The sequence below is a fragment of the Coturnix japonica genome, chromosome 2 (assembly GCF_001577835.2).
Source record: "Coturnix japonica isolate 7356 chromosome 2, Coturnix japonica 2.1, whole genome shotgun sequence".
NCBI lineage: Eukaryota > Metazoa > Chordata > Aves > Galliformes > Phasianidae > Coturnix > Coturnix japonica.
Genome location: NC_029517.1, coordinates 78,864,335 through 78,890,285, shown reverse-complemented (window position 1 = coordinate 78,890,285; position 25,951 = coordinate 78,864,335). Strand labels below are relative to the sequence as shown.

The following is a 25,951-nucleotide window of genomic DNA, read 5'->3' as shown; positions in this document are numbered from 1 at the left end:
TAATAAGTAACAATAGCACAAAGCTTAATTTAGCAATTGCTCAGCAAAAAAACAAAACAAAGCAAAACAAAAACCACTTAAGGCATACCGGAAGGCAGACTAAAGAACAGTTCACCTCGCCTTAAAACCCACTAACATATCTATTTCAAGATGGCCCCATTACTTGGTTTTTTAATATAGTCTTGATGGGGGATGGGATGAGAAAATCAGCAATGCAAGAGAGGCTTAATTAAACCGACAGACCTATCCGCTTTGTCACCTGGGACTATTACCATAGTGAAATGCTTTTTATAGGCATCAGCAACCTAACAAACACATGCCAATTATTTGAATTCAAGTGGAAATGCTGTACCCGAGTGCTCGTGACACCATCCATCCTTTGGGAGCCTTCATGTAATCAGCAGGAAAAAGCTTAGTTGCTGAAAGAAACAAGTTTACCTTCCCCTTTGAAAGGTTGCTTTTAAAACAATGTCTGCTTTTTGCCTCCCAAAATAAAACTACTCCTCAATAATGTTTCCAAACTACTGACTAGAATCCATCCACTAAAATATGTATAGAATCTTATTTTAAAAAAAAATTAAAAATGAAGTACTACATGGACTAGTAATCTTTTAAGTGTGTCAATGGTATATAGTGTAAGGTAACACTTATGTTCAACGATGGCAACCTCAGAGGATATATCCAGAAGAATTATGTCTTAGTGCAGCACGTTCCCTGAAGAAGGGAGAGCCTCTTTCCCTTGCGAAGGCTGAAACATGAAGTTCTCAATGTACGTCAGACTGAAACCCAGCTAACAGAAGACAGCTCTTTTGTCAGATATAGCAAAGCAGAAGGACCTGTACACACAGCACCACTTAGTGGTAAAGAAGAAATAATCACTGACATGAATTTAAAAGTTTTACCAGCCTTCTACTGCAAAATATGGACTAAGGTCTGGTCTGTCTGCTCAGACCAGATGTGTAAAATAATATTAGCATCCTTACTGTAGGAAAGTGTGTATACCAAGCAAAAGGTGGTCAAGAGGGCTGAAACTCACACGGAATAACCAAAAGGCTGCTGAGCAAGAAACAGATGCATTCACTTGGCAAGCATTTCCAGACTCTTCCACATGGTTTCTGGTGCCACAGGATGAAACAGAGTTTAAACAAAGGATCCAGCCTTGTGTCATTTGTATTCCAATTAAGAAATATGCTTGCATTTCATATAGGATTGGGCCATAAATGAATGCAATAAACTGAAAACCAGAAAGCTGACAGTAACTGAAACATGGTTTTAAACTGGTTGATGGTATAGAAAAACAGCTTTTGCAAACTCATGCACTTACATAACCAAATACAACACTTAACAAAACAAAAGCCTTTATTCTGAGCAAATCAGTATGTCTTTACAAAAAAGTCATGATTTCAACTTACAAAGTCAGCATTAGCAATGCACCTTTCCTGAAAAGGAAATCTTTGCTTTTCATCAAATGTCAACTGCAAGTGTGTAAATAAACAAACAACAACAAAAATCCACCCAGACCCCCAAGGCTCTATTTAGATGACATATAACATGTCTTCATAGATGACATCTGTATCAATTTATACTTCAGGTCCTTCTCCTCCAGGAACCAGCTGCAAAAGAATAAGATAATTTTGTGTTAGCAACATGGATTTGAGTTATTCAAATTCATAAATGACACTTCTTCCTTTAAAACACTTTAGCAGATAGAGACTTCAAAGCAGAAGTTGATCTGGTGGCATATTGCTCTTAAATCAGGAGCTAGTGGTCCTTAAAGTACGCATATTTAGCAAAACCCAGCCATGCTTCTGACTGGAGATCCTGCGCCTTTTTTAAGGGCACATGTTACAACTGTGCCATAAAATTACTGAATCTGACTCAAAAGCACCCTGGGTCTTTCTCTTTTGGAAGTGTGCTGTTCATTATTAAGAAAATATAAATGATTTTTATCTTTTTTCCCCTTTACCTTTGTTTACCTTTTTAATATTTCCTTTTATATTTACTCTTAAGTCTTTTATTCACAGGAAAATACTTTGCTGGCTTGTTTCCTACTGTCTATAGAAAGGTTTGGTCTTACATGTATACATATAGCGGCTTTGCTTATCACTAAAAGTCAGGAAGAGCAAAAAAGCTTCTCAGCATAACAATGGTCTGGAGAAGAATCAGTTGAAGAAATGCTTCTTGAAATGCTCTTAAAAACAAACTGTAGAATTTCAAGATTCACCTTGGAATGAGTAACAAGGACAAAAAAATGTATGTTCTTTAGGAACTCCTTTGTTAAAATAATATAAATAATAATAATATAAAATAATTATTTTACCCACACAAGAAGTCAGAACATGCACAATGCATTAAAGATGCAGAACAATAACCGAAGCAAGAAAAGGTTTTGAAATTAAGTCAAAATAGCTTTTACTCAGAAGGGTGAGATAGCAATATGGGGATTATTCCCCATTCACACAGAACAGATAGACTCAAGTCAGCCTTCCACTTGTCTTGTTAACAAAATCATGAACTGCCTTATGCAGGAAGTCCAGATTTTGCACCCATCTGTGCAGGAAAGCAAATGATGTACTGTGAGTCTGCTTTTGTGGTAAAGTATCTACAAAGATGCAGAATTCACTTAGTGATGCTCAACTAACTACAGTATTGTTTCAGTACTGATCTATACACATCAGCGAGTAACAACCAGAAAGTGCTTCTGATTTGTTATAGTCCAACAAAACTCCACCTTATTATTTTTTTCCAGAGCATCCGGCATCACATGATAATGATTAATAATAGTCAAGTAACTTAACAAGCTTATAAGTATCTGAGCTGCTGCAAACACACCTATACATAATGGATGAACTGCAGATGTATCCCAACCCACAGACTTACACAGACACTCATGAGTCAAAAGCCACTTTGTCAACCAAACTCGTCCAAAGATTCCCTCACACACCTTATGAAAACCAAAAAAGCATATACCAAAACTATAGTCATGCCCATGCTCCTCTTTTCATGCATTTTAAACCATAAAATATATGAAATATAGCAATAAGATCACTTTCCCAGCATCATTCATAAACCATATGCCTTAGAAACTACTCAAGTAGTTGAATTCAATCAGATTTACAGGTAAAGAAACACAAGCAGACTATTTACAGTGATGACTTACCATTGTTATATTATTTCCATTTAGCAAAATCTGGTCTAGTTTTGTGATTCTTCTGCCTTCAGGTGTGATCTCACTGAAGCAATATTAGAAAAAAAAATATGAGCATGCAATCATCAACAATGAATAAAGTTCTGATTACAGCACCAATGCAAGTCCACATATTAAGATGACATTTACTGGAAATAACACTGCAACATCATCTTGATGCACTGACCCACTAGGCAGGGAAAGCTACCTGGCAACTAAACAGATTTGCTGTATTTTTTTGTTCAGCATATAAAGACACAGATTTGCCCTCTAAAACTTGGCATTTTTTTCAATAACAATTCAAAACTGCTCAGTTTATAAGTATCTGTGATAGCACAGACCTTATACCGCATTCTTTCTCAGGAAACCCAAGTCTGAATAGCAATGAGAGACAAAAATAATACTTACAATTCTGTAACATCTTCTAACACCATATCTGAAAGCTCAGTTTCAAGGAAAATAAGGCCCAGATTTCTTTTCATAGAACTTGAAGGGACTGTAAAGCCCACCCAGTTCCAAATACAGAGCAACCCCTGCTGCTGGTAGGCTGCACCCACTAGATCAGATTGCCATGGGGCCCATTCAGCCTGGCCTTGTACACCTCCAGCAACAGAAGCATTTGATCATCTTCACAGCCCACCTCTGCAGCTGCTCCAACAGCTCTGCATCCTTCCTGTGCTGGGGGCCTCACAAGGGCAGTATAGAGATGGGCAATTTATTTTACACCAAACTGTGATTTTAGCGATAAAAAAACAAACAAAAACCACTAACGAGCAAAAAACCGATACCAAACAGCTTAATGTTCTTAACAATAAACGAAATGATTTTCCCCATGAAGCTAATGGCCACAGATAACACCCACCAAAGGATACTGACAAAGTCATCAAATCCTAGCAGAGTTCCAACAATTTCCTTATCGCTCTTCATCACGATATGAATGCGAGAACCTATACATTTGTCCACAAGCTCTGTAGATGTTAAAAACAACAAAAGTGCATTAGTGTATTTGCAGGAAATCAATCAGCCCAGAGGTACCCTCCATCATCTCCGACCGACTGGAAACAACAGCAACGCTACACCCGGAGCACGTATTCCCTCAACACGAAGAGGGGTGAATTAATTTTGTTACATCCCGATTTAGTTTCTCGCTCATAGATCCCGATTTAGCCCCTGTTGCAGCCTCTCCCACCCCGGTCACAGCCTCCCTCCCTCCCCGCCCGAGCCCACGCGAGAACCCGCCGGCAGCGCTGCCCACCGAGCGGCAGGAGCTGCGAGGGGTTGGTGCTCGCGTTGGCCGCCATATTGCCGCCAGAGCTGGCCAATGGCTGCCGCCTCCTGAGGAAGTAGAGGCTGTGGCGGGCGGGACGCAGCCCTGAGTAGCGGCAGGCAGAGCGCTCGTTCTACCGCCGTGTTCTCCTTTGGGCTCCGACCGCAATGGGAATTCAGTTCCGCTCCTGTTTATACACACTGCCATGTCAGGTGGCAGCCTGTCTGACTGCCCTTCTGCTGCCATCGGTCACAAGGCAACAAAGTATAATGGAATATAACGGCAGGAAGGTGTAGCCCCTACTGCCATACCAACATCCACCTCTGATGTCATGGGCCAGCATAATAAAACAGGAGGCGTTAGTTTGAGAGCAGCTCTGGTATATATGGCTGAGTTTTTATTGGTATCTATTAGATATACACTGAGAAAGAAAATTCCAGCAGGATTCTTTTATTTCTAAGAGCTTCTGCTTGATTGCAGCTCTACCCTTCCTTCTTATCATTCGCTTGCTAGTTCTGGATTGTTCCTTATAGCCTATCTTTTGCCCCCTAATGTATCTAATTTTAATAAAACCAAGCACTTTCCTATATCAGTTTCATCGCACGCTCCCGCTCGGCGCCCACCGCACAGAGCACAGAGTGGAGGGCGGGGCGGGCCGGGACACAGCGCGGCTGGGGGCAGGGCGAAGGGGAAGAGGGCGGCCCCGCTCCGCCTCCCCTCGCCGGGCTCTGCGGAAGCGCAGTCGGTTGGGGTCCGTCCCTTCGGCCTTCGGCACCAGGAGGCGGAGCGACAGCCCGGCCTGGGCGGTATCCTCCGGAGCGGCCATCGCCGGGCTCCATGGAGAAGCGGGGCGCGCCGCCGGCCGCCCCTCCGCGGGGCCCGGTGTTGCATATCGTGGTAGTGGGCTTCCACCATAAGAAGGGCTGTCAGGTGAGGGGTGTGAGCGCTGGGCCCCGGGAGCGTGCCTCTGGTTCTGGGCTGGGCGCTGCCTGCAGCGGGCTGGGGGCCGGTTACGAGCCCCTTGCTGCGATCCCCCGCCGGTGCGGGCTGTGGGGGGCCCGGGGTCGGGCTGGAGCGGTTCCGCGGGGCTGTCTGGAGGGGACGGGGCCACCCAACAGCTGTGCGTTACCGGCGCTCAGTGTGTCTTCAAGGCCCGCTGTGTTTCGTAGGTATTCTGTGCTCTCGTTGCGTTTCCTCCTTTGCTCTCTAACTAAATCTTGGCGAGGCTGTTGCAGGAATGATTTATTTATTTATTTATTTGAGACTGAGTATATAAAATGCCATTTGATCCAATCAAACGACTGGTATTCAAACTCTTTTCTTCAAGTCTTACATCAAGAATTACATCTGGCATTTAAACTCCTGCAGTCATTCCACGTTCTGTGACTGGGCAGTATCTAGAAACCTGAGGAAACTGTGTTTTCTACTTTGGAAGGCCGTGCTGTGGTCAGGAAAGCAAATAGTTTTCAGATGATGAATAACTTCTCATCACATGATTGCTGGATTGTTTTTAAACGTTGTGAAGCTCCAGGGTAATTTTGAATGCTTGGTCTTTCCATCCCTAAAGTGAAAGAAGGAATCAGATTTTGTTCCCCAGCTCGTCTCCAAACATCGCTGTTTTATTATCACAGTAGATAGCTTTAATGTTGGGCTCAACCTGCAGTGAGTCTGCAGGACTAGCAGGAATTTGTCCTGATGTGAACATCACATTTGTATAAGGTACCAAAGAGTTAATATTTATTAGTACTTCAGGAAATTAAACAAGCTCAGGATGTTAATGTGTAAAACAAATTGCCATACAACAGAGGCTAAAGCTTTGGAGTGGTCATTCATCATATGTGTTCTTAAATCCATTTTTCCAAGAGATCTGCATGATTTTATAATGCATCCTTCTCAAGGCATCCTGCATCTGTTTGTGGGATCAGTTTCTTGATGTAATTAGATCACCTTGGGTTGCAAGGCTTGCAATATTTAGCAGGTTGCTTTCTTGCCAAATACTGCTAAGAGATGAATGACCATTGAGTGTCCTAGGAAGAACACCTATAAAGGTGCCCTCGCTCTTGTTGGCCACTTAGAAAAAAACATAGGTTGGAGACAAAAGTGGTTGTGGCTTTCATTATATCTGAGTTTATACTAGTTGTAATATGATGCAGGTTGGATGCAATAGCAAGCCAAAAAAAAAACTCCTGGAGCCCTGAGAACAAGACTAGTTAATGTGTTCTGCCTCTGCCTAAACAGATTTGATACTGAAATACATCGAATGTATCCTAAAAGAACTGGAGACAGGGAGATGCACAGCCACAGCCTAATGAGCTTCATCAGTAGCACGCAAAGCTCAAGAGAATTTGTGAAGGAAAGAATTTAATTAACAATATGAAAATGAGTGAGACCTATGTGGATTCGCTAAAGATAGCTCATGCCTGACTGACCTGCATCTTTTATACGAGCTAATGATTGATTTAATTTCTCTGTAAAAGAGATGTAGTAGCTCTAATCTGCCTTGAATTTCATAATGTATCTCACAGTGCAACAAAATAATTTATTTATTTATTTATTTATTTATTTTGAAGTTGGAAATGCTGGAGAATTAATACAAGAGCTAGAAATTGGGTAAGGATCAGTATGAGGAGCATAAAGCAGCAACAGAAGGGGAACTGCTGATCTGAGAGATGCTTGCAAGTGGTGTTTCTCAAGACTGACTTGGGGTGTTTTGAATGGCTATGGCAGCACGTACATAGTCAAATCTAGCACTAGTTCCCAAACCTGGGGAGTCATTGGTACAAAGGAAGACTGGGATGTCATGTAATGACTGGATAACTGTTAATACTGTGATGGTGGAAGTGGGATGCGTAATGAAGTCATGTAATAAGAATGAGTAATAATGTATGCTTAGGAATTAACATTGGAAGACCTCAGGAAGAAGAAAAAAGACTGCGTGTGGTCCAGGATAAGCCACAAAAGTGGAGTGATTTGGAAGAAAGGGGGGCAACAAATGTTTTCCTATAACATAATAATAACATATTAATGTTTATCACTGCATACACGTTCTGATCCAACTTCTGTTAAAATGGATTCAGATTATCTCTGCCACTTCCAAAAATGGAAGCGATAGTCCTTGGCCAGTGTGTTTTAGGGAAGGAAGATGACTTAGAAGAGGTTGGGTAGGCTCATGAAGTCAGTTTTGAGGCTATAGTCAGATTAATGCTTTCAGTGACTTCAGTGTGTGAGTATTCTACCCTTTTTCTCTCTGTCACCTTTCCACTGCTGCAAAGGAGAAGCAGTTCTGTGGTGAACTGAAATGGGGAACTGAGGTGATGAAAAAATAAGCTTTGCTTTGGTAGGTTGGTTTTCTGCTAGGTTGCTTTTCTGCTAGTCAGTTCACTGATTCTGTTCTGAGTTTGTCTGCAGAAGACAGATATGCTGATGATCTGAGACTTCTCTTTTGATTGTTTGCTAATGGTATTTGAAGTACTCATTGAACCACTGTATTACACGTGATTGTATTCCAAGTGAATGTCAGAAAGTGAAAAATAAGGAGGAAAAATAACTATTTAATCTAAAAGACAGAGCTGGCACAAGAACAAATGGATGTGAACTGAACAACCTATAGATTGGATGTGATAAATGAATTATAGAAAAGCAAAGTTATAATGCAGCTTTCAAATGAGGGTAATACAGACTGAACTTAGTGAATTTAGAAGTGAGAAATCATATAACCTGTAATAACAGCAGTTAAACTTGTGATGTTTGGGGGTTTTGTGTGTGTTGTTGGTTTGTTGTTTTTGTTTTTTTTTCCTTGAGAAGACTCCTTTCAGTTCTTTGTTTCCATCTGTGTTCTCTCAGCAGTGTTACCAAGAAATGCATACAGAGTTAGGTATTTTGACAGATTACTTGTTCATAGGCATCTTCATTGCCTGACTTCCTCAGAATCTATCTCTTGGAAAGAAGGGGATAATAATGTAAATGTGGTGTAACGTAGATGTGGTGTAACGTTGATGTGTATGTAGAGGTATGTAACTTGAAAACGATCCCTGACATTGTGGTCTCTGCTGTTGGTAACAAGTAACTAGGTTCTTATGCATTCTTAGGCAAGGATTGTTCTGGTTAGATTTTGACTGTCTGAAGTATACAGCTATTCCTGTTGTTTAACTTACAGGTTAAACTAGTCTAGTACTTACCAATGCAACAAACCATTTTGTATGATTTGGCAGTTCATTGAAACGTCTTTTTCTTGCATAGGCTAAAAAAAGGTCTGGATACATTTCTTTTAAAAAAGAGTGCAATCCAAGGAATTTGTCCACTTCCACGTGCCCCTTGATTCATAGTGTGAACACAATGTTCTTTCTATGTGCCCCTTTCAAGGACACACTGTTATACTCTGGGTCTGATTTCCCTTTGAAGCACGGTTATGTAAGAAAATTGAGGTTTACCATACATACCTTTAGTCTGAAGTCTTGGTATCCTGCGTAATTGTTAAACACAAGAGTTGCTCTTCACTGTGAAGATGGCTTTGTGCTGTATAAAAGTTATGTATTGCATTTTTAAAGTTTTTTTGTGTTTTTTTTTTTTTAAATAATCTATTTTAAGAAGTTTTTTCCAGCAAAGTATTGAGTGAGCTTCTGGAGTAGCTGTTTGCTTTTGTTTCTTTTTGCTAACAAGTCCCTAAATCCTGCATTAGGTTTTATTAGCTATTAAGTTATACTGTGGTACCGGGGAAATATTCCAATAGTGCTGTTTGCTCATCATTTTGCTAAAAGGAAGATGGAGTTATGGCAGTGTGCTTATGGAATGGGAGGAGAGCTTGGCTGTAATGTAGATCCTTATAGTATTTGACATGCTCTCATCCAGCCTATTAAAGAAGGGAGTGATAATTTGCTTGGAGCATGCATTATGATGAGTTTCTTTCCTTTGTAAGTACAGGCTGACTTGTTATGGGAGCCCTTGTCAGCACTTGTTTAAATAAAAGCAGAAATCTTGTGTAGTATTCAGTTGTGACTTTCATTTATCTAAAATGAGATGGCTAATATATATAAAAAGTAGTCCAAAGAAGTTGCTTTATTCATACCTATTTAGTATTACTAAGAGTAGTTGCATACTGAAATGAATAGCAAACACATCCATTCATTGCACGTAGTTGCTCACTGTGTTGTCACAAATAGAAAACATTGTATTTTGATTTGGTAGTAATTTCTGCATGCTTCTTGAGTTACATAGGATGCAAATGAACTGAGCCCTGTGGAGGAAAACTTTGCTTCATTGATATAGATACCAGGTCATTGTGGTCCCACAAAAAAGGTGCTGACTATATTACTTTCCTTCTTAGCCTTTATTGTCTTAATAGCAGTTCATTCTTGATTAGATCAGTTTGTTTAGTTTGCTACTTAAATCATGCAGGAAAAATGAGGAAATTATCTGAAGATCCAATAAAAACAAGTGGAATGCTATTTATATTTTTTGCAAGCAAACAAATCTAGAGCCAGAAATTGCAAAATTGGTACCCATTAAGAAAAAAAGATTAAATTCTTCAATTGTCTGCTCAGGTCATCTTCACTTCTCAGCTCCTCTCTACACAATGTACATCTTTCATGTGTGTAGTATAGTTCTTAGTTATAGGAGCACAGAGCAAGCAAGATGTCTCAAGATGATTTATAGAAAAAGCCATACAGGCTAAAGTGGTTTCACAGTATTTTATTATTGGCTTCATACTGTCTCAGCTGTAATAGCTCTAGCCCACAGTGAAGTAGTTCACAGTAAAGTTCATGCCATTTTTTCTGGAGTACTTGGTACTGAGTTCCTTGGTAGTTTTCAGGAGCTGAAGTGATGGCTATTGATTCAATAGGATAAAATGGAAAGGATTCTGTCATTACAGTGAGAGATAAAGAACTTGATCTGCCTTTACATGCCTTTAGTTTTTTGAAAGTAACTTACTTACCATATGATAGAAGTCTTCTGCGAGAAATCTGAACAGAAATTGACTGAAATTGGTGCATGCTGTGTTGAAGAACATCTGTAGAGTTAAGTGATCTCTTTGTAGAGAGAAGTAAGGTGTAATTCTCCTCTGTAGTTTGAGCTCTCTGAATCTTAAGTTTTATTTATGTAAGGCAAGGCAGGGAGATAAGGCTGACGATGCAGGAAGGCTTAAAACATGCTAGTTCTGTGACAGAATGGTTTGTTTTGATGGTCAGGTTAAAATGAAAACTGGCTCTTTTTAAAAGGAGAGGAAGAAAAAATGACTTCAGCAAGGCTGGAAGAACTTAAAGGAAAGAGTTGCACAGCAATTGTTGTTACCCCACTGACTTGAGTTTGAAAAGTCTACTACTGCACTACCTAATCTGCCATAAGAAACTTGATCCTCTATTTCTGCTACAAGGCCGTGAGCTGGTTAAATGTGTGTAAACTTGGTCTCCATCTGTAGGTTCCACTGTCACCAGCTATGGCCTATAATCTGGCTTCTCATTTATGAAGCAGTAAGACAAAACCAGGCTTTTCTGCACACCACTGTAATGAGTGAGCGTGGCCTAGAGTATACTTTAGAATGCTTGAATATGTTCCAAATAGGCCTCTATTTACTTAAACATACAAATTTCTCTCTGTACAGTAGAGAAGTACCTTGTGTGTCCTGGGCTGATCATGCTGGTCACTTTTGTTTGCCTGTTCTGTGTAATCAGTAGGTCAGCATGAGCTGCCATTTCCTATGCACCGTGGGGAATGGCTTCATCATGTCGCTTAACGGAGGACTACTGTAAATACAGAAATGCATATGCTCTTGGAATACCAATGTTTGTCTAAAAGACCTTTGGAATACTTTCCAGTATTTTAACATCTAGATATAAACCCCATGTTTGCTTTCTCCCGAGTATTGCTTGACTTAAATGTTTGTTTGAGTGGTTTTGTGTGGACTGTTTGAAGACTGTTCTTCCTGTCTTGACTGGCTGTAAATTCTATTCCGGGTATGCAAATAAATGAAACTGATATGTATTTTTTTTTAAAGCATCTGAATATATTTTGATATTTTAGATGGAAGAAGGAAGAAGATTTCTTACCTTCTTGAATTATGGATGTTCTCATCCTGTAATTTGAGAGCTTCAAATACTTTAACTGTGAAAGGTAATGCTTATTGTGATGTGCAGAAAATCAGCATGTGCAGTGGCCTGAGCAATGAGTGCATGTGGCCTGTTTATACTTATGTCTAGAGAGCATATGAGAGGTCAGGAGAATATCATCAGAATTTTTGACATGTTATGTGTGAAGTCATTTGCAGAATGAGGAGCTGTCTAAGGAAAGAGCAAGTTAAGCCTGCTGTTTCTGTGAACTAGAACATTGCTTGTGTTTCCAGGCTTTTGTATCCTTAATTATAGCCCTCAATTCCAAGAGAGAATTTCCAACCTCTAAAATAGGTTGTGCCTCTATTAGATTTGCTTAACGCTGTCATAACAATGTAAGTGCTGTGTGTGCCTTGTCTTCTTCAAGTTCCTGTGTCTTTGGTTTTGGGGGAAGTGCAGTAAGCACCATAGTGCAACAGGTCATCTTCTGCAGTGGTTAAATGAGGATCTTTAACAGGAACAACAAAAAGTACCTTGAAAAGGAGCTACACTGAAATCTAGTTGAATGGTTGTGTTCCTGGCTCTACTGATGATAGCCTGTAAACATGAGCGCAGCTCCTTTGTTTCTGTTCCCTGCTTGAAGTAGGAAAGTGTTTAAGGGAGCATTATGAGCGCGTTGTCTGTTACTATTAGCATCATTAAAAGATTACAAGTATAAAAAATTAGCCTATAACGTGTTGAGCACTAAGTGGAAATAGGAAGATTAGCTTATGCTCTTACAGCAGGTTGAAATTCTGACAGAGGCCTTTTAGCTTTATTAGGAAGACTACTCAAATTAGCTTAGGCTGCTAATGCTAATGCATTTACAATGCATTGCAAAGTACCCGGTGTCGTTAGTATCTGACACTTTACTTCTGTAAACCATACCGCAGATTCTAATCTCTTCTGTAGAATTAATGGTGGGACTCTTTGCATGTCCATGTAACCCATTTATGTACCATTTTGTATGTGTTGTTCAAGGAAGGTTCCCAGGTATGATGTAATTGTTTGTTTTGTTTCTTTGCTTAGTTTTTCAGGTTTTAAAGAGAGAGATCTGTGTTTGAGTTATTACCATACAGGATATAAAATTTTCTCATAGTTGCCCTGATATGAGTTGAGAAGTTTCCTAAATACCTTTTGTTAGTTCCTTAACACCACTTAACACCATCCATTGTCATTTCCTTTAGCTTTCACCTTGTTGTCAGTCTGTTCTCTATAGGTGTTATGACATCCATCCTAGTAACTACAAAGGTGACACAAGTGCTACTTGTGCTTGGCAGAGAGCTGAGTTTGTCCATGCTCAGGGTTAAATCAAATGCTACTACTTTGTACGGAAGGAATGTGTTAACTGAGAGCTGCTACGGGACCCTCAGACATCCTGTGATAAGGAACCGAAATGCTCACTGGCTTATAAGACAAGGTGACGGCTCACTTTGACTCCATCAGTTCAGCAACATGTGCTTTACAGATTATACATAATGGCTGCTTCTAAACTGAGGAGTAAATATGCTTTTAAAGCATACCCACTGTTCTTGTCCTTAGTTTTCCTAGAAATGAGGAGCTGCCTTGACATCTTAACATTAGGAGCTGTGGGGAGGCCTCATGGCGGCTGCAGCTCCTCACAAGGAATGGAGGGGCAGCGCTGAGCTCTGCTCTGTGTGACAGGGCTGAGGGAATGGCATGGAGCTGTGTCAGGGGAGGGACAGGGTCTGCACCAGAGGATGGTGGGCATGGAGCAGGTTGCCCAGAGCAGTGGTCATAGCCCCAGGCTTCTGGAGCTCAAGGTGCATTTGGATGCTGCTCTCAGACATAGTGTTTGAATTTTGGGTGGTCCTATGTGGAGTCAGGAGTTGGATTTGGTAGTCCTTGTGGGTCCCTCCCAAATGGGGATATCCTGTGATTCAGTTGCAATCAGCCAGCTCCCTGCCAGCATGTGTGGTCTCCCTCCTGCTGGAAACCAGGGCATTCAACAGAGCTTGTTGGGAAGGATGCCCATCTGCATCTTGTGAGATCAGCTCCAGGTGTGGGCTGGGAGAAAGAAAATGCCACCAGTAGCTGGATATATTCTTTACAATCCATGAGTGCAGCAGGTTGCTCGGGTGGGATGCTGGCTGTTGTGCTTTACAGCAGCTGCTGCTGCATTGGGCAGAGGGAGCTAAGGAACAAAGCTGAGGGTTACCTTGTTTCAGTGACCGAGATGCCCAGCAGGGAGTTCCCTACCAGGCCTTCTAGATGGGAACTGCTGCAGTAATGCTGTCTTCTGGGAAGTGAAGATAGGATCTATAGATAGAAGAGCCTGATCTGTTGTTTCTGTCGTGCTCATGGGGAAAGTTTGTCATATAAATCTGATTTAATGGAAGGTGAACAGTATGCCTAGTTTCATTTGGCTGCATGCTGCAGTTGTCTCAGTGATTCAGATAAAATCATTGGTGCACTGGTTTTCTCTGCACGTGTCTATGCTTGGTCAAAGGTATCAAGAAGAACCTTCAAAAATCCCAACTTTGAGTGAGGAACAAATACTGGTTTATTTGAAATGAGAGGTCAATTTTCATGTGTGATTTTAATTTATAGGGTATGAGAAGAGGGGGGAGACATTTCTGCTTAGCAGTATCCTCACTATTTAATATCCTATTTTTCTTATTCCTCTTATTATTCCTTCTTATTCCTTATTATTATTTGTATTCTGAAGAGAGATCTTTCAAACTATTTGAAGAGAATGTACACTGTTGAGTAGGAAGAGTTAACTTTCAAATGAATTAGTTCAAATATGTGACTGTAAATGGAGTGGGGAGTATGGGAAGTCTGTAATTTGTACTGACTCACCAGCATGTTGACTTACCTCTGGTTAATGTTCACTAAAGATTTTACTCTTGCTGCAACTGCTGTCACTTAGCAACACTTTGTATATAAGGAAAACAACCTGCCCTAAATAAAAAGCTTGTTGAATATCAGGGAAAACTACCTGTCTAATGTTTGAATGTGATAGTTGGCATACACATACCTTTTGGAAATTCCTTTTTTTTTCCAAGTCTTTCTGACCTTTCTTCTGATTGCCTGCTTGTAATCTAGTAAGAGATGATATCAGTGCAATTGTTCAAAGAAAATCTATCATCTTAGCTCCTGAAGTAAGAACTGAAGTATGTTTTTATTTGTTCAAAGTCATCATTTCTTACTGCAGGTTAGTGAACATCTAGCAAATTTATTCTGGCTAGGAAATCTCTTTAGAGAGAAGGAATTGGAAGAGTTTGCTGAGACTATTCTTCAAAGAAAAAAGGACTGCTTATTAGTAGGTGCTTTGCTTCTGAACTGTTGGATGCAATACTGCTTAACAAAAGGTCTGTTAATGTAGCAGAAAGATACAAATGTCAGTTCCAGAAATGCGGTGGTTATTTAGAGTTGGTAGTTTTTGGTTTTTGTGTTTTGGGTTTTTTTTGCATTTTAATTTGATAATCTGCAGCAGCTGAAATACTTTGTGCAGTGAAGTCCACATTTATGTCATGTTACAGTATTCTGTATTGATTTTAGTTCTAAAATCCATCAGTAGCTTAATACATACGGAAGAAGACAATTGGAACAGGCAGAAAATATTGCCATCAGAACACTTTGGTAGTTAAAGTCAATATTTCCAGCTATAGTGAAGATCCCTGACACTTGAAAGACTAAGAAATGAATGGAGGCTCTAGTTTGTTTGTATTTTTTTGTTTGTTTGTTTTAACACTTCTGCTAAAGTCTCTGAGGAGTTCAGTTTTGAGTAAGAATTTTGCTTTGTGAATGACGTGATTCCCACCTGTGGTGACTACTTGAAGAAGAGTTCAACTTAACTGCTTTGAAATGAAATTGCTGGGAACTTTGAAGTTGGAGGCGGGTTTAGAAGGAAGTTCTCCAGGGCACTGTATGCTGTCTTTGCTGTTGAATTGTCCTTTTTCTTCCCACAGCTGGCATGAAATGAGGCAGTACTTCCCCACGCTGTAGTCTATTAATCTACACAAATGGAATTCCTCCTAAGGAAATTCAGAGTTCCCTACATGTATCATTTTGGGAAAAGAGAGGGGTATTACTGCATGTAAATCAGATGTATCATAACATCTATGTATATAATAGATTATTTAAGTGCACTTAAGCAATCTTAATTCTACTTTGTCTTGTGATCTTCTCTCACTTACATGCGTTAATGCAGAAATCCCTGTATTAAGATGCTTACCTTTGAAAGAAACAGGCTGATATGAAGCAAGATTATCAGTGGTGTTGTTAATATGTGTTGAATTTGGAACTGTTGGAGCCTGTAAAAATCCCTGTTGTTTGAGGTATGTGATAGCACCTGAGCTATTATGAGCTAGAACCAAGAAGGTTAAGTAGTTTTTCAGCAAAGTTTGTGTTGTGAGAACACGGAAGCCAGGTGGCATCAGTTGTGAAAAGAGTGACACCATGTGTTAAGATGAAGAATTTAACTTCTTATTTTCTATTTCTTCAATGCTTTCATCTTTCTTTCATAGTACTGTTACTTTATCATCCTTCTAACATAAAGACTTTGCATGCTTGTTTTGTCGTGCTTTTTGTTTCCTGCAAGTTATGAATTTCCATTTATACATGTTACAACTGACTAGGTTTTAGCCAAGTGTCTTCCAAGAGGAGATGCAATATGCTGCAGTGGTTTCTTGTACTGATAAACCTGTGCTTAGATTTTTGTTCAGTAATTTAAGATATGTATGTCTGGAAATAAAGACTTGCTGAAAGTGGCTGGAAACTCAGAAGTCTGTAGGAAAACAAAACAGAAGAAGGATGATAGAGTGAAGGCTAGTTTTGAGGAGCCGTGGTAGACAAATATTACAGTGCAAGAAATAGAGAGGTTGTCACTGATACTAGGAAAAAGTGGTAAAAGGCAAATAAATGAAAAGTGAAATCGGAAGGCAGGGTTTCTTAAAAAGGAAAAGGAGGCATTTCTAGTAGATGTGGAAAACTTGCTGTATCATTGAGATTAAGGACATTAAAAAAAATCTTTCTAAACAGTATTTTGCTGTTGGTATATTATTCATTATCCACTAGGGTGAAATACAGGCTTGCATGTGATAGAGCATTAACTAACTCATCATGGGAACTCGAGATGATGAAAAGCCAAATCTGATTTCAAAATGTGCCCCAGCAATGACCCCTGCTGATATTGCAGGGGCAGCAGTGTGTTGCATGCTATGTGCCTACAGGGAAGGTGACATCCTCTTCTTAACATCTGTTTTGTGCATCTCTTGAGGAAACAATATTAGGTTGGATAGAAGCACCGTAGAAGTCAAATCTGCCTGGGACCTCCATCAGACTGCATATGAACCCATCCGTGGGTGCTTTGAAGAGAGAAGGGATGCTAGTAGGAAGCCATTACTTCCATGCCATTACTAAAGTAAAATATGCCAGGCTCAATTACAGAAGCTTTCTTGCTTGCTAACAATAATCTGTTCTTCCTTCGCTTCCTCTTTGTTTCTTTGTTTAGGTTGAATTCTCCTACCCTCCTCTGATGCCTGGAGAAGGACATGACAGCCACAGTTTACCAGAGGAATGGAAATATTTGCCATTTCTTGCCTTACCAGATGGTGCTCACAACTACCAAGAAGGTAAGAAACTCGAGAGGAAGTTGTATGTGTTGAGGCCTCCTACAGGCTTCTACAGTAACCAAAACAAAAGCCCTAATATCTGAACAGTTGTTCAATTATACTCTTTGCTATTAGATTTCTTGTATTTCTTGTTTAAGCTGCAGAATAATTGATACAAAACTTCAGGGTTTAAAATGAAAATAGATCATAAAGGTGTATTTCCTGCGTGAAGAAATCAGATGTCAAAAATTCACTTTAAAGTTTACGCTGTTCTAGTGCAAAAGGCCGCCAGCTTTCTTTCAAGCCATTATCTGAGGCATGAATTAATTCTTGAGTTAAACCTAAGCAAGTTTTGAGATAAGGACAAAATGAAGCTCTACGATTAAGCTTTGTAATGTATGACATATGCATTATATATCTGATTCTTCCACTAACTTCTAGTGATTGTACATGTCATTCTGTGTCTATAGAATGACATTCTGAAAGGCAGGACCTTTAGAGTATTTGTCAGCAGAATGGAAAGACAGAGTGGTACTTTTCACTTTGAAGCCACTCTGTAGCAGCCATAAACGTATCTCTGACTGTTCTAGGTCATAATTTTTGTTATGTTTCTGCATTGCTATGTATGTAACGAACAGTATGCTACATTCAAAGCTAGGAAAATTCTATGTAGCCTCAGTTGTCTGTTCCTCATTGATGCAGCATCATCTTGATTAATGTTTAACTTTGAGCAGTTTAATTGCTGCACTAGGAGATTATCAGCATGTGTTTTTTGCAAGTGAAAAAATAGGCAAAATGTGACAACAAAGTGGGTATAGAGCTCTGTGGTTTATAGGCAGAAATGCACATGAACTTGAAATGAACAAATCTGTTTCAGATAAATTTCCTGTAAACAGAAAACAACTATTCCTACATTTCTGTTTCCTTCAGAGCTTATAACTAACTTGCACTGACAGTTATGTTTTTGCAAAGAGGTACAGGAAATATCTCCACACTTATTCAAGGGAATAGTTTTTTGACACACAGTTTCTCTTTCCACTGGACTTGATGCATATGAAGTTATCTGTTCTGTTCAGTTTGTTATAAGTCAACAATTCCTTTGTATTATTTGATTTTAGAACAGGTTTTATGATACTTTTTGATAGTCAAACAATCATCATATTATTTTTTCTTATGACTTAGCAACTTTTGGCAGTAGTAGCCTGTGTGTGTGTGTATGTAGGTATATATATCTCATGGCATAAGCCTCATTCTTGTTATTTTTTCTTTTTCATATTATACTCACACAGTGAAATGATTTTGTGTTCTGTTGAACAGCAGGTCAAGGGAGGTGATCCCCTCTCTCTACTCTGCCCTGGTGAGGCCATATTTAGGCAACTGTGTCCAGTTCTGGGCTCCTCAGTTCAAAATGACACTGATCTCATAGAAGTCCAGCAAGGAGTCCACCACAAAGATGATAAAGGGCCTGGAGCATCTCCCACATGAGGAAAGGCTGAGAGACCTGGGTCTGTTCAGCCTGGAGAAAAGAAGACTGAGGGATGAATCTGATTAATGTTTGTAAATATTGAAAGGGAGGTAGGGGACAAATGGATGAGGCCAGGTTCTCCTCTGTGGTGTAGTCATAGGATGAGAAGTAATGGCCTAAAACGTGAATGTGGGAGGTTCCATACAAATGTGCAGAAGAACTTTACGGTAAGGGTGACATGACTGCCCAGTGAGGTTGTCGATTCCCCTACTGTGGAGGTATTCAAGACCTGTCTGGATATCTGTCCATGTAACCTATTGTAGGGTCCCTGCTTTAACAGGGGGGTGGAGTCGGTGATCTCTTTGAGATCCCTTCAACCCCTGTGATTCTGTGGATCTTAGAACTGTGTGAATAGACAGCTTTTACTAGCATAGTAGTGCCATACCTTGTATCTGCCTTAGCAAGGGTATCAGCAAATCTGACCTTTCAGCTGTATATGTCCTTGTTTTGTTTTCCTACCTTCATTGCAATTCACTTCCTAAGGGCATTGCAGTCCTGCTGTATGCTCTGTCCCACCAGTTCTGTGGGCCTTCACTTCCAATGCCTTGTCTTTATTCTTATTACTGAGCAGGAAAAGCTGAATGGCTGTTGGTTTCAGTGGCGCTTCTGTGCTGTCAACAGCTGCTTCTGAACATCTCTCACTGAGCTTAGAAAGGAGCTCAATTAGGGTAAATATGAGGCTGCCATCAGAACATCCACATTAGTAATGCTGAAGGTTCTGCCATGCAATTTGGAAACTCTAATTTGGGTTCAAGCATAGCTTTATTGATAACTGTTTTGTATTCCTCTCCAAAACCTCTGAAAATATATGCACCAGTATTTCAGCAATGACTTTTTTATAAAGAAAGTAAAAGTGACAAGAAAACTACACTTGTTAGTGACTTATGGGGCATTCTTTTCTTTTTCACAGATACTGTGTTTTTCCATTTGCCGCCAAGATGTGGGGACCGAACCACAGTATATGGTGTCTCTTGCTATAGGCAGATTGAAGCAAAGGTAACTTTACAAGCTATGGATAATATTACTGAAGTAATAGACTTAATGCACTAATAACTCTGAAATTCAGTGGCTTGTATTAACACCAACATTCAATCTACATGATTGACTTACTTTTAAATCCTTCTATGAAAGTGGACACAGTGGGTAACTATGGAACTTGAGAACTATCATTTCCTAAATGTTGATTTTAGTTTATTCACCATCTTTACAGCCAGTCCTCACATTTGTTCTGTGATTAGTCTTGCTCTATTTAACTGTACAGTTATTTTAACGTGGCTTTATTGTGTCTTGATTTCAAGTTTATAGTGTTCACTAACAGATTAAAATGATTGTTTAAATTGTACTCTTTAGAGAAAGTAGAATACTAAACAGTGTGTGTTTCATATAACAACTCAAGCACCCTTTCCATCTGGCTTTCTGATGTGTGGGCCGCAATCCACACACTTACTGTTTTGTGCAATTAGAGGAATCACTACTGCATTTCTGCCCTTGCTTTTTCTAGTTTTACTCTTGACTACTGGACCCATTTGGTTAGGCTGAAAATGGAATTCCTCCTAGAGATAATACCTCCTTTATTTTATGAATGGCTTAGAGAAAATTCTTGAGTATAAAGTATGCTGTTTCCAGGTAAAGACTTTACAGTGCAGTTCATTTTCATAGATAATTCATTCTTAGAGAAGAGCTAACTGTTTGGCTCCTTCTCTCCTGGTACATTGCCCTGCATTAGATGCCATTAGGTGCCACTTTTCCAGGGCTTCTTCTGGTCTACTCCAGGTCTATCTACTCATAGTAGTGCCTTTCAAACAGTCCTCTGCCTGTCGTTACAGCTGTATTTGGATTTATGCTGTTCTCAGTGAGTTGAAAACATAACTGCAGAATCAGTGTTATGACTGTAATGGGTAAAAACGTGCTTTGATGTGACTTGGGTATTCCACCACTGTAAGGCAGAAAAGCTTAGGATTTTGTTTACATAGTGAATATGTGGCATCTTGACCTGTGAAACAGTTATTTTTGGAAGTGTGTTTAGGCAAATATGCTGTTATACTTCTGTTTCTTAGGCATTAAAAGTGCGACAAGCAGACATCACCCGAGAAACGGTGCAGAAAAGTGTCTGTGTTCTCAGTCAGCTGGTAAGACTGTTCAAATCTCAAAACACTCTTAAATAACATATTAAATATTTGTTTTCTGTATTCTTTTCTAGAACTTTTGGCTCTGAATATGTTGCTTTTTAAATTGTTGCTGATTCTTAAGCACTACTAATTCTTCATATATAATAGGAGTTTGAGTATAGGTGTTATTTTTGAGGGAGTGGCTATTATCAGCCATGAAAGAGCTTTCAAGATCACTGAAATGTTATATTCTTTTGAGGGAGAACTATTGGTGGGGGGTGGATAGTTGGACTGGATGATCTTGTAGGTCTTTTCCAGCGTTGGTGATTCTGTGATTTAAAATGAGCACAGGTGAAAGATATTGCAAGTTAGCAGCTAAGAATTCACATCTAACACTTTCCTCACATGAACTCTGTGTGTATGAGTAACTATATTGCAAGCTTGGAATGGGAGAAGACTGATGTTCAAAACAACTAATTTTTTTTTCACTTGTTTTTTGTATTTGTTTTCCTTTCAAGCCCTTGTATGGGTTACTTCAGGCAAAGCTGCAGCTCATTACTCACGCGTATTTTGAAGAAAAAGACTTCTCACAAATTTCTATTCTAAAGGTAACTTTTAAGTAATAACTATATGGAACAAAGCCTTCAGTGTAAAGCTACAGACTTCGGTGTTTTTAGTTAGTGGTTTTGCTCAGATATTTCATTTTCATAGGTCATTCAGCTATTCAGCTCTTCTAATACCTTAGAGGACCTATATGACCCTCGCAACAGATTATGAATTTGATATGTATTGAAATAGAAGAATGACCATGATATTCAACCTGTATCTCCATTGACTCTTAATGAAATTTGACTTTCTTTCTAAAGAAAGCCATTGAAATCCTTCAATAAGGCTAATTTTTTTTTTTTTTTTAATACTGGATATTGTATGTCTGTGTACCATTAATGACCTCATTTTATTTTTTTGTGCATGCACTTTTGTTCATATTTTTACAGGAACTTTATGATCACATGAATAGTTCCTTGGGAGGGACTTCGTTAGAAGGGTCACAAGTTTATCTTGGTAAGTTGTTTTTTTTGTACAAGTGGCAGGGTTAATGTTATACTCATCAACATCTTCCCTTCCTTAGCTAATTTGCTTATGTGCATGAACAGATTATGTAGAGGCCAGTGTGTCTGAACAGTATTATGTTATGCTTTTCTTTATGGATTTAAATACATACCAAATAAATGCAGTGCTGCATTAGTTAATAGAAGTTAGTTGTCGGTTAACAGTCATCATACTTAATGACCGGTCAGTCTGACAAATGTCTGCTTAGCTGTTTTTGGAAAACAGTACTTTCTTAATTTATAGATGATGTTTTGGGGTACTGGATCTTTTGTCTCTTGTTTGGGAAATCTGTTTTATTCTGACTGCTGTCTGTTTTTTTGAAAGCACAACGTGGGATTTAGTTTAGCGTTTCCATAATGCTGTTGCAGCCAACATGAGTAACTCAGCACGTGACTAATCATGTTATTGTCTCCGCTGTAATTTAACTGTTTCACCTGCACAAAGCAGAGAAGGTACTATGAATTCAGCTACTGAAATAACCAAGGTTCATATGGAATACATAATGGAGCATACCTCCCTACCCCTCAAAAAGTTGACAGGAATTAGTGCTACTATTTCTGCTAGCTATTAAACTGGATTAATTGCTGTTCCTTTGGTGTCTCAGGTCTATCTCCTCGGGATCTTGTTCTTCACTTTAGACATAAGGTAGGCTTTTTCTGCTAGACTTATAAGATATAGCACTTATTTTTGAGGAGTAAAATGCTTTTTGAAGAACTGAAAATAAATGTCTAGACATACCTGAGCTAGGAGTGATTTTGTTCCTTAAGTATTTCTGGTTACAGTCTCCTGTTTTTTTTGTTCCCACTTACAAATCTTCTGTAAAAGTAAGCTCCATAATGGGAACTTTTGTCTGTCTTTTGGATTTCTTGCAGACTTTTAGCATTGTGTTACAATTCTTTAGTCCTGGCCCAAAGTGAAAGTGGTATCTCAGTTATGGTCTTGTTTCTATTTCCTGTGCCTTGTCAAATTAATATGATGGAAGAATACTGCTAAAGCCATTGCAGACACTTGGGATATTTTTCCCAATACATAATTTTTGCAGCTCCTGCCACCAATGAAAGTAGTAATTGCTCCCCTTGTTTTTCTTAATGGCTGTTGAAATTGAGTTTGTATCCTGTAGCTAAGTTACAAATAGCACTTGAAGTCTTTAACTGAGAGGCTTCAAGGAAAGAAATTTGAGGTTCTGCATTTAATGGTGCACTTGTGCATGCTTAATACACTTTTGGGGTAGAATTTCCTTTTGTTTCACTTCACGTCTGCTAATCATTGCCCCAGAAGTCTTTCTTTTTCTTTGGGTTTAAAGAGTATAGGCAGCTAGCTGTGATCTAGGTGTCCTGTCTGTAGATGTCTAGCACTGTGTAAGGTGAATGCTGACCTTGGAATTTGGCTCAGCTTATTTCTGTAGTTTTGTAAAAGAACTTTCATGTCTATGCAATTTTATTTTTTTAATTCTAGAATGTAACAATATGTTCTTCCTCCATTATAAGCTTTATATGATTTGAATTACCAATCATGAAATCTTTTTTTGTGTGCGAGTTTCAAATGTCATTTCAGAGAGAGCTCTAGTGGAGAGAAGGTATTGAAACACTGGTTGGTTATTTGTTGGTGCTGCTTCATTTACTGTGTTTTTCCTTTTTTTTTTCAGGTCTTGATCCTTTTTAAATTGATTCTTCTAGAGAAGAAGGTATCGTTTTGTTGGCTGGAGCAGATAATTAAAATAGAAGCAGTTAATTATTTTCTTTTAATATGAAAATATGTAGAACATACCAGCAAAACATAATAAAAAAAAATAATAAAGTTAACTAAAATAATCTGGATTGATGATCAGCAATTTTGTATACATGTGAAAATCAGGACAATATGCTCAAAGCAACTTCTGTGTGTTGCTTTATAAATTTGCTTCTGCTGCTGTTCTATGCATACTCCACTTTTATTAGTACCTGTGAAGTAAAATGCAATTAAATGCGAGTGGGGGAAGTCAACGTAGTATGGAAGATAACAAAAGATGTGAAGGATGCAAGTGGGTACTTATGCAAAGAAATGGATAGGAAATGTTGAGACGCAACATGGAATGTACAGCTTTACAGCTTTCACTAAGTAGAATTTTTGTTTCTGGTTCTAAAAGAACATACCAAAAGAAAACAGTGCAAGGAACATCTTAGAAACTTGAATTGTGTTGGACAGCTGTAGGAGATAATGTAGAGAGTTATTTCTGTTAAGTCATGCTGAGTTGAGAACACAAATTTGTTTTAAATCAACCAACAAACAGACAAACAAAAATCTCAACTTAGAGTTTGCTTTGGGCTAAAAAAAACATTGTTTTCTTGTCTCAGGGTATGAAGAGATAGATACTCATCACTGAAAGTTCTTCTGTCTATAACTCCCGAACACTTTTTTGCAGGAACTTTTTGTCTTAATGTTTAAACAGAGGTATAAAGTACACTTTCAGTTCCGAAAATGTCATATTCTTTTCTGTGAGGAAACCTGGCTTCTTTAGAGTGATGAGAAGGAATGTAAGGATTTCCTGTTCTCTGCGACTGGAAGGCCAGTAGGATCCAGCCTACAAACAGTAAATTAGCTGAGTCTGTGGCCTATATATAAAAAAACGATCTATATATAAAATAACTATCTATGAAAAAACACATATATACACACGTTTCTTTTTCAGTTAAAATTTTGTTAAGTATCTCTATTGGTCTGTTTAAAAGTTGAAGTTGTTAGTATTTCATCCTGACAGCTCAAACCATTTTCTGATCTGAATATCTGATCCTATTGAGTTATTTTTCTGAATCTCAAACAAATCATAAATGCACAGGGTGAAGAATAGAAAAGTTTTTCCAAGCCTATTTATTTGACTCTAAGGTGAATTTTTCTAATAACTGGACACTTACTAATAAACGTGTGATATTTTTGTGTTGTTTGTTTTCCCCCTAAGATCCACTAGGAAGACAACACTTGCTATTTCAAAAGCAAGAGATTTGTTTTTCTGGCAGATATTAATGTTCCAGAATAACTATGGAAATTTATATGTTCAAGACCTTAAATATAACATGCAAGAAGCCTTGCACAGTAAAGCCAATTTTCCTTGAGCTGAGAAATGCCTCCATGCCAGGAACTACTTTCCTGGTAACTCCTGGCAATAATAACTTTATTTTTCCCCACCTCTCAGCTGTTACTGGACTAGAAGACTTCTTGCATGTGGTGATCATTTAACTTTATGCTGCCAGGACCACCCAGTTTGCCGATGTAAATATAATGTAGGAGGGATAGAGGGACGTGCACCTATACAGATGGAAAGATGGCAGAGGGACTTGGTGGAACACATACATAAAAGTGCTTGGCTTAAGTTGGCAGTCCACCCAAACTCAAGTAAAATTTAAGTCAATTTTGAAGACAAAGGACTCATTTATAGACTGTTATTTCTGTAGTCTTAAAAACAAGTTGTGCTACGTAGCATATGACAACATGAAACTGGAAGGATATTGTGGGATTCCTGTTGTAGTTTCTTGCTTTTTCACTCCATATTTTCATATTCTGGAATGGAGATTATTCAGTCTCTTATGATCTACAAGAGACACTTTAATGCACTACAAGTTAACAACTGACGTAGAGAGCCAGAATCAAATTCTGCCTGTTGTTTAATCAGGTTATTCTGAAATTGATCCAGTCCATGTGCTGGATCGATAAGACCAGTAAAATCTGACTGTCTGTTATGCACACAGGCAAGTACATATATGTATACATCTATATATTAAAAACATTATAAGGTACAGATATACAGTATGTATATTCAGATAGTTATTATGAGCTTTTGTGGGTAAACAGAACTCCTTTTTTAAAATAAATTCCATTAACAGTTTGTGTTGTTTGTTGTCCTTCACAGTAATTTTGATTATTTTCTTTTTTTTTTTCCTTATTATGTTCCCTCTGCTTCCCCTCTGCTCTCTTGCCCATTTTTTGTTCTTTTATCTTTTTAATCTTTTCCCCTCTTCTGCCACCAGGTGCTGTTTTATATTTCTCCAGTAAATAGATTGGTGGGAGCTCTGATGACTGTACTGTCATTATTTCCTGGTAAGAAGCTTCTCAGTTGTTA

General features: G+C 38.8%; 2 protein-coding genes across 2 annotated transcripts in view; one reads left to right on the top strand and one right to left on the bottom strand.

Moving 5' to 3' along the window:
* Positions 1-1,341: 1,341 nt before the first annotated feature.
* On the bottom strand, positions 1,342-4,578 carry LSM5 (LSM5 homolog, U6 small nuclear RNA and mRNA degradation associated). Its single transcript, XM_015855042.1, has 5 exons — positions 4,443-4,578; positions 4,060-4,155; positions 3,596-3,623; positions 3,161-3,233; positions 1,342-1,613 (listed from the first exon to the last, which is right to left on the bottom strand). The coding sequence occupies exons 1-5, from the start codon at positions 4,486-4,488 to the stop codon at positions 1,581-1,583; spliced, it is 276 nt and encodes a 91-aa protein (XP_015710528.1). The 5' UTR covers positions 4,489-4,578; the 3' UTR covers positions 1,342-1,580.
* A 604-nt stretch (positions 4,579-5,182) lies between these two features.
* Positions 5,183-25,951, top strand: part of AVL9 (AVL9 cell migration associated) — a 31,583-nt gene continuing 10,814 nt past the window's right edge. The window contains exons 1-9 of the mRNA XM_015855040.2: positions 5,183-5,384; positions 17,016-17,136; positions 19,551-19,636; positions 20,698-20,769; positions 21,267-21,356; positions 21,744-21,810; positions 22,463-22,503; positions 23,504-23,542; positions 25,860-25,929. Coding sequence (XP_015710526.1) covers positions 5,292-5,384; positions 17,016-17,136; positions 19,551-19,636; positions 20,698-20,769; positions 21,267-21,356; positions 21,744-21,810; positions 22,463-22,503; positions 23,504-23,542; positions 25,860-25,929 — 679 coding nt within the window. The 5' untranslated portion in view covers positions 5,183-5,291. The remainder of the gene's footprint in view (positions 5,385-17,015; positions 17,137-19,550; positions 19,637-20,697; positions 20,770-21,266; positions 21,357-21,743; positions 21,811-22,462; positions 22,504-23,503; positions 23,543-25,859; positions 25,930-25,951) is intronic.